At 41.9% G+C, this 9,062-nt stretch overlaps 1 protein-coding gene across 1 annotated transcript in view; it reads left to right on the forward strand.

Annotated features, from left to right (window-relative positions):
- The window catches only part of MYO1B (myosin IB), a 180,203-nt gene extending 177,049 nt beyond the window's left edge, over positions 1-3,154 (forward strand). Inside the window, 1 exon segment of the mRNA XM_047720633.1 lies at positions 1,666-3,154. Coding sequence (XP_047576589.1) covers positions 1,666-1,789 — 124 coding nt within the window. The 3' untranslated portion in view covers positions 1,790-3,154.
- Positions 3,155-9,062: the final 5,908 nt, after the last annotated feature.

Here is a 9,062-nt window from a genome sequence, read left to right on the forward strand (position 1 = left end):
GTGGAAAGATGCATTTAACATCATTGTTCCCTGGAGAATGATTCTCTGAGTACAATGTCCTGCCTGCGGGCCACGCTGCAGTTTTCTCTTCTAGGAAGTAGAAGTAAATAACAGCACTTGCCCCGCAGGTTTATTTCAAAGTTGCGTTAACACACGTGTCTTACTAGGAATAGTGCAGTGCGTGCAAATACCTCGGGCGTCTTCGCTGTCGTCCGTTCTGGAGCGAATCACACGTGCGAATCATGAACATGAAGACAGCCAATGCCAAAGTTACGGGGACAGGAACTCCCTGTACTTTTATTATACTAAAAGTGGTCTTTGAAAATTAAAATTTCCAAGTATCTGATTTTTTTAAGTGCGTATATTGGCATTAGACATGGAAGGTGCTTTCCTTCTTTGAGGACATAGATGTAAGCGTATGTATCAGTGATGCAATTTTGGAACTACAGCTCTTTTCTTCAGTGCTTTCTCGATGAAAAGAAACAGCTGATTTAGAAGCTCGGACAGACCATCCTGTTAAGCCAAGTGATAAATCTGGAGTTTATGTGTCACATTTCACTCCACTAGATCAGAGTCTGCAAAGCCCGGGCTCTGTAGACCTTGACACTGAGACTAGTGTGCACAGAACATAGCTGTTTTGATGTTTGCACTTGTGGTAGATCCAGTGAGCATGTGATCTGCTGTGTGGTTGGTGGAATGACTCAGCTGTGTGCCAGCAGCTCAGAAAACTTCCCTGAGAAGCATACTGGAAAGTGGTAACATTGTCCTGACTCTTACGGTGGGGAGAACAGCACTGGCTTTGAGTTGAGAGCACCTGGGTTCTAGACCAGCCATGCCACTCTCCTACCTCCTCAGGGACCTCACGGGATACATCTGGGTGTCCTCTGCAGCACCCAGCCCAGGAGGAAGGTGGTATGTTTGTGGCAGGGGGGTGTGACAAATAATCTTGTGGACAAGCACTTGATCCCTGATGGTCTGTGAAAGGAAAGATTTGGACTAGACTGTGGTTTCCCACGGTGTGCCACATAAACTCCTGGTAGGGTAAGAGTTGGCTTTGTGTGTACACCGATAGATTTTGTAAATTCTGTAGTTTTATATGTATATTTTTAATATCCATTTGGTGGATATTAGAAAAATATAAGGGGCAGATCAAACTTGTGATGTTGTTATGTTATCATTCCATAGGTCACCACTTTTTTTAAATACATTTACTTATGATAAAAGCGACTATTAGCACAGTATGTAGGTATACAAAAGCAGTTTAAGAAATAGGTGAGTAACCAGTGTTTGGGAACTGTGGTCTCTGGAAGGTCTCTAGACCCCTTTCCCGAAATTTTTCCTTTCATTTTCTGAAATTGAATAGGACTCATCCCCCAGTTTCTATTTTTGCTATGTAAAAATGGAGGAAAATGGGAGAACAGCATGTTGGGCTTTCCATTTGGAGCATGGAAATAATTCCTCTTAGCTCTTCTCACTTTGCTGGAATATGGTGAGTTAATGAACTTCACTTTCCTTGGAGCTAAGTGGTGGTGACAGCAGGAAGTGCTGAGGGAAAGTGGGAATGCTTGTCAAGGTCAACATCCATGAAGAAACAGAAGCTTGTGTTAGTGTCGTCATCTGCTGTCATGTGTATACTTTTCTTTAATTTGTCCTGTTCTCTTCTAGGTTCCTGGTGCAGTTCAGACAGGATAAAGTATGTGTGAAGTTCATTCAGGGCAACCAGAAAAATGGGAGTGTCCCAACATGCAAACGAAAAAACAACCGTCTCCTGGAAGTTGCCGTTCCTTAACCGGCTCCTCCTCTCTGCTTTCACGGACTTGTTTCGTTGTAATAGTGCAATTTTGTTTTGTTTTGTTTTGTTTGGGGTTCATTGTATGTTTGGGAGTTGCCAAAGGCTAATACTGTTAGAGATCCTTGGCAAAATAAAAAAATATTTGACTAATCAATTTTTATTATTGGAATAGTTTTAACCCTTATTAAAATACACAGCCTGTCCTGGGACAGGAATATAGAAGCTAATAGTGTCTGTGCCATGTCATACGTGTTCTTTGTTTAGCATCATGTTAGATCTGTGTACCCACAATCAGCATATTACTCATCAATCATTACTATTTCTAAGTAGAGGAAATGGTCCCAAAAGGTAATTGCATTCATGCATCAAATATTTATTGAGTGCCTCCCCCTGGCTAGGCACAGTGCTGGGTGGCATAAAAATGGACTAGGAAGGTTTTCTGTTTGTCAGGCCATGGCATTCTGGCTGGCTGGTGCTGTCCTGACTAGGGCTAGGAGAGGTCAAAGACGTTGAAACCAAAACAGTGTAACTATTGCCAATGGAAACACCATTATTCCAAATCCCGTAGCAGGATCTCAACCACTACACTTCAAGAAGGGCTGGCCCTAGAAGTAGAAATCGATGACCAAGTGTAATTCCTCTACAGGTGGTTTCTGTTTGAAAAGAGAAAACTGACATTTCAGTAGGACTTTGAATTTGTTTGGCTCTTGTCATTGCTTTTAACAGTAGAAAACAGAGTCATTCTTAGCATAGAAAAAGTAGCAGAAGTAGCCCCGTAAGATTATATTTTCCTGTTTCTGGTAAACCTTGTGTATGATCCTACATAGCGAATATTTGCAGAGTGTTGTTTTCACCCCAGTCTGAGTAAGTATTTTGAACAGCTCATACAGTCAAGGGCTGACAGCCCTTCAGATCGTGGCAAGCATTCTGTACGATGTGCAATGAACATCCTGGATCTTCTCTGGAAGTTTTATTTATAATACACATTTTGTAGGAGAGAGGTGATTGGTACGGGGCACATATTTTAGTCAAGGAGCAAAGTTGTTTATACTAATTTGCAAGACTTTTTCTTTTTCCCCAAATTCATAATAAGGATTCGTTTTGGAAACTACATTTTAAGCTTTGGAATCAAATTGTTTCTTATTTGGGAGGATAATGTATATACATTGGTATGTTAAATAATAAAACTGTTCTAATTTGGTGCCATTTCCTGGATCACAACTGTATTTTTGTATTTCAAGCTGTGTTCTCATGTTGTGTGTCAATGTAATACCGCACCGAAAGGCTTTATCGTTCAAACATTCTGTGTCTTCTGTGTAATTGAATCCCACTGACCTTTTATAAACCAGAAACATTCATTGAGAGTATTTTGGGGGGACTTTCTTTTAATTTTTGTACTTCAAAAAAAATCGCTCCCATAAAGAAATTCTCAGAAGCCTTAGTGTTTATCGGTGTAGGTAGAGGAGAGCATTACTTTCTCTCAGTGTTGCGTACCATGTCCCTAGAGCGGTAGATTGATGGTTCCTGAAGTAGGTGAGTAGAAATCTGGAACTGAGACGTGTTCTTAAAAAATGTTTAAAAAAATATGTAATACATTCCCACTGTTCAACATGCGAGTAAGGATGAACAGAAGTGCAGTGCATATCCTCCGTCCCACCATTCCCCCATCTGCTCGGTTCCTGCCCCTCCCCAAGTTAACCATTGTTTTTACTTGCTTTCGCACAGCTTTGTGCGTGTGCTTCCAAAACAAAATAAACATATAGGTTCTTACCTCCTGCTTTAGTAGACAAAAGCTAATACTCTGTAGACTTTATTCTTTACTTCGTGTTTCTTGCTCGTTGTTCTTTTTTACTGTGGCACAGACTTCTGTCGTGTGGATCTGTTTATCCAGTCCCCTCCCTCCCAATCGTTGCTGGGTTGTTTCCCACATGGAAATTTAAGTCCAGGAGAGGGAGGACCAATATTCCATAGGCCTACTAGTTAAATCCTCCCAAACACTGTCTCTGCAGATTGGTCACGATGATGATCAGAAACAGTAACAGTTAGCAACAATACATTTCCCAGAGTTGGTTTCCAATAGAGAAGCCATTTAATCTCAAACGTTGTGGTAAGTGTTCTGCAAGGATGTAACAATAGCTCTATAAAGTAGATTTAAGTGACAGTGTTTTTGCACATCACTCCTAGTCTCGTCATTGAAATACTCAGTAATTTTTGGTCATGAAACTAATTCTAGGTGGGTTGTAACTTGACTTGATAAAGTTTTTCCAAACCTTAGCAAGAAAACTTCCTTACGCTCCAGCGTGAAATGGGCCTCCTCAGAGTTTCCATAAACCGACCAAAGCACGGATGCTACAGAGACGGAGAGCATCCTTGAGCGATACAGATCGGAAGTGAGAGTTCTTAAGGTCTTCAATACATGTAGTGATGCCTCCTTTTTTTTTTAATTTAAATTCAACTAATTAACATATATTATTAGTCTCAGAGGTAACATTCAGTGATTCATCAGTTGCATATAATACCCAGTGCTCATTACATCAAGTGTCCTCCTTAATGCCCATCCCCCAGTTACCCCCTCCCCATCCCCCCACCCCCTCCCTGCCACCTTTTTTTTTCCCATAGGGAGCAAGCGCTAGTGATTAGGGTAAATGTAATTGCTGCTGCGAGCAATTTTTTTTGAGGTTTTTCAGCTCAGAAATAGAATCTTAAACCTTAGTCTTTGATCATGAGATTAGAGAGGGGTCAAAATCACAAGGAAAGCTTGTTTTTAAAACTCAACCAACCATGCATGTGCCTGGGCCTTACCCCTTCCCAACTGAATCAGGATCTCCAGGACAGAGCTTGAAAATCTTGAAATTTAAAATTTACAAGAAAATCACCAGGTGATTAAGCACATTAAAGTTTGAGAACCACCCAGAAAAAAATCCCAGAGCTGCTCTGTAGCTACACAGCCATGTGTCTTAACAAGTGCTCTGGGAGGTGATTCTGATGGACCCCTCGGGTGTCAGAACCGGCCCAGAGTGCCTCTATGTGCACCCATAGCATGGGCCAGGGTCACCAGGGTCCCCCCCCACCCCCACACCTGACAAGCGTTACTGATAAACTGTGGCATTGCCCTATTATAATGGGTGAGCAACCCATATTTCCTTATCTTTTAATTTCTGTCACTGTCCTGCAACAGAGAAAGTATTGACAGCGCTCCACGTTCCCTGGGTGCTCGGGCCTGGCCACAGGGCCCTTCAGCCACCACTTCATTGCCCAGCCCCTGGAGTGACTTGTAAGCCTGGACAAAGAGATGTGCTTGGAGAGAGTAACCGGGCCATCAGTACTAAATATCAGACCGTGGTCATTGGCCAAATTTGCAGTGTGGCTGACATGCTACCCTTGACTTTGACTTCATGTACCACGGGGCAAGAAAGCAACATGGGAAAGCTACACTCTAATAGACTGGTTATAGTTTTGGTTCCCCATCCTTGGAATAAGAACTTGGACCCGGTACTTGGATGTAAAGCCTTGAGCTCGAGTTTGAATACCTTCTCTCATACCACAGGGGTTGTGGGGTATTTCTGCGATGCCAAAGCACCAGGCCAAGAGTTCTGAGAATCAGAGGCACGTCCTCAGGATGGAGATTTGGCTGAAATCTAGGAGGACAAAGGGTTGTATTGTGCCATCCCAATTAGTGTGCTGAGTGAGAATCCCCAAATTCATGTACTTAAGTATAATTATGGTAATTAGCCTATGGTTCAAAATTCTTAATCTAAATATGACAGACAACATCTTTTTCATATGCCGTTTTTCACAGAATAGATAAGGCCTCTAACCTACTCAAATCACAAGCACTCTTTAAAATGGCATATACCGCTGGGGTAGGATTTTGTGAATTCCTAATGTGTTGATCATGTAAAGTCTTTACGAGAAGGAAGGCATTGTAGGAAGAGCCTTTTGTTTTCAAGCTGGGTGTTGGCTCTCTGCTACCAACTGCCACACTCAAATTCACTCAAACCGGTAGGTACAGGGGGTTAAAGGGAAGAGGAGGCAGGACAGCCGGTTTGCTCTTCTTTTCCCCCCAGGCTGTAAGTTTTCACTGTCCATTCGGAGACGGAATGCTGAGGAGTTAATATGCTATTCGGAGGGGCTGCTGCTTTGGGTCTCCCCGTACTGATGCCATTACCCGCTGTCCGTCGGGCTCTGGTTCACGAAACCTGAGGGAGCCCCAGCCTTGACGGGCCGGCACTCGCCTTCTGTCTCATCAGCTTCCATTCCAACAGCCACTCTGGAGAAAATTAATTGCTTTTGAGTTGGTTTCCTGCAAATCTTGGAATGGTTTGCCTCCTTCTCTTTAGTCTGAAGATCATTTTCCGAATCTGGAGTTAATCACAGTACAGCATAAACCACAAACTCTTCCTCATTAGTTTTTTTTGCTGCCATGGTGGCCCCTTGCCTCTGCTCAGTGCCATAAAATCCAGCAAAAATCTAACTTTGTAACCAAGGAAAACACCGTCAGCTTCTCGGTGTTTAAGGAGGAAACTGGGAACAGAATTTGATTCCATATTCACCCAAAGGCTTGGCAGTACTGAGCCGAAAGAAACCAGCCACCTTACTTCACTTACTTAAAATACTTTCTTTTGTCCAGTTTTGAATATAATAGACTTGCTACGTCGTATTAGTTTTAGATGGATAACATAATGATTTGATACATGTGCATATAGTGAAACGATTGCCACAATAAGTTAACATCTGTCACCTCGCAATTCTACCTTTTCTTGTGATGAGAAGGTTTAGGATGACTCGAAGTCATTCACTTATTTTATATTCATCCTAACTTCCCTTTTCTTCCTTCCTTCCTTCCTTCCTTCCGTCCATCCTTCCTCCCTTCCTTTCTTTCTTTTTCTTTCTCCCTCTCTCTCACTAATTAGTGGATCTGGCATATTCTCTTCAAAAACATTGATTTTTTTAATGACATACACAAATAAATGTAAACATACCTATCAAAGCACTTTTACAAAGTGGACACGTCCATGTTCCTAGCACCCAAAAGAAGAAGCCCCTTTGTCCACCCCCTTCATAAGTCCCCACAAAAGTAACTTTCTCTCATTTTCTGGTATCGTATATTAATTTTGCCCTTTTTTGTTTTGGGTTTTGTTTTTGTTTGTTGTTTGTTTTCGTGTCACATAGATGGAATCATACAATATATACACTTCTTTCCGGCCTTTTCTGTCGGCATTAGGACTGACGTTCATTCACATCGTTGCTTGTAGAAGTTTGCTCTATGCATGATACTTCATGGTGTGGGGACACTGCAATGTTGTAATCCATTTTACTGTTGATGGGCATTTGGCTGTGATGCGCAGTGCTGCTGCAGATGTCCCTGGGATCCGTCTGTTGGTGACTGCCCGTCCACGTATCCGCGGGGCATGTCCCTAGGAATCAAGCTGCCAGGTCAAGGGGAAGCTCACGTTCACCTGCAGCGCATTGCGTCAATCCGACTTCAAAGGAACGGTACCAGTTGACAGCCCCACCAGCCATGTGCGGGGCTTGCATCTGTCCTACATCCCTGCCCCACCTGGTATCACCAATCTTTTTCATTTCAGTCCCTGTAACGGAACTTAGCTTTAATCTGCATTTTCCCCAATGATCATGAGCTCAAATACCTTTTTGATATTGGCAATTTGCATATCATCTTTTGTGTAGTACCTATTCAAGTATTTTGCCTTTTGTTTTTTTTTTTTTCTGTTGGGATTTTCTTTTTTCTTTTTGATTTGTAGTTCTATCTTGGATATGAGACCCTTATCAGATACGTGTGTGGCACGTACCTCCACACGGTCTGCGATAACCTTCTTACTCTCTTATCAGTGTCTTTGGATGAACACATGCTCCATTTCAGTGTAGTCTGGTTTACCCGTTCTTTGCTTTATGGTTCATACTTTTTGTTTCCTTTTGAAGAAATAGTTGTTGCTCAAGCTTACAAAGATATTTGCGGTTCCTTTCGGAAGCTTTATTGTTCTGCCTTTCATATTTAGTTCTTTAGTCTACTGGAATTGATTTTTTTTTTTTTTAATGGTGTAAAGTAGGGAGTCAAGATTCTTTTTTCTTTTTCCCAAATGGATAGCTAGTGGACCTGGCACCTTTTATTAAAAAGGCCATCCTTGGGGCGCCTGGGTGGCTCAGTGGGTTAAGCCTCTGCCTTCAGCTCAGGTCATGATCTCAGGGTCCTGGGATTGAGCCCCAAATCGGGCTCTCTGCTCAGCGGGGAGCCTCCTCCCGCCCCCTCCCGCCCCCACCTCTCTGCCTGCTTGTGATCTCTGTCAAATAAATAAATAAAATCTTAAAAAAAAAAAAAGGCCATCCTTGCCCCCCTGCACTGTTTTTAGATTTTCTATTCTATTAAATTTATTTTTGTTGTGTCACTACTAAACCATGTATATTATTACAGCTCTAGAACTTGGGATGGTCATTTAGAAGTGAAGTTCATAACTCAGAGGTCCTCTACTCTTGTGAAAGCAGGGAGTAAGGCATAAAAACTAATAAACATGCATTCGGGTATTTGGAGTAGTGATGGTTCACCAGAGTCCTGAATATGTGAACCTAAAGTCAGCCCTTTTCTTTAGCCGCAGGGCTTTGGGCATGGGAGCTCCTAACGGATCATGCAGGGAGAACATTAAATATGTCCTCAAAGTAAAGTAACTTCTAACTTTACACGCTATTTTGGTTTTCCACTGATGCAGTAGTTTGTTTCCATATTTTACCTCACCCCATTTTAAGTTTTCCCTCAGCTTCATCAAATTACTGTTACAGAAAGGCATGTGAGTATTTCCTTTTGTTTTCAGGTAAGACTCCTGTCCTCAGATGCGGTTGCTTTGGTGGGGAGAGAACTCCAATAGTTTTTCCTAATTCTTTAACAAACTTTCACACTATTTTTGCAGTATTTTCAACTGATTATCTCATGCAATAATAATTTATAGACAAGACCAGCTGGCGCTAGAAGTGAAGTCCTTCTCTAGTACCCTCACATTTTTGTAATTAAAAAAAAAAAGTGTTTCTAAATAACGTCCTAGTAATCACCCAATTCCTTGTGTGCAGTTAGGAGCTAAATTCAGAATTGCCTTTTCTAAAATGATTGCTACAAATTCAGCTCTCCTGAGCTTGAAATTTAAATTGACAGGAACACCACTGAAAAGATGACCAGTAGCATGTTTTTCAGTAGCGTTAAAGACACGCATCATTTCTTTCCTAGAGTGGCAAACCGTAGGCAAAGGAAAACATGCTTGCCTTT

The sequence above is a fragment of the Lutra lutra genome, chromosome 3, assembly GCF_902655055.1.
Source record: "Lutra lutra chromosome 3, mLutLut1.2, whole genome shotgun sequence".
NCBI classification, from domain to species: Eukaryota; Metazoa; Chordata; class Mammalia; order Carnivora; family Mustelidae; genus Lutra; species Lutra lutra.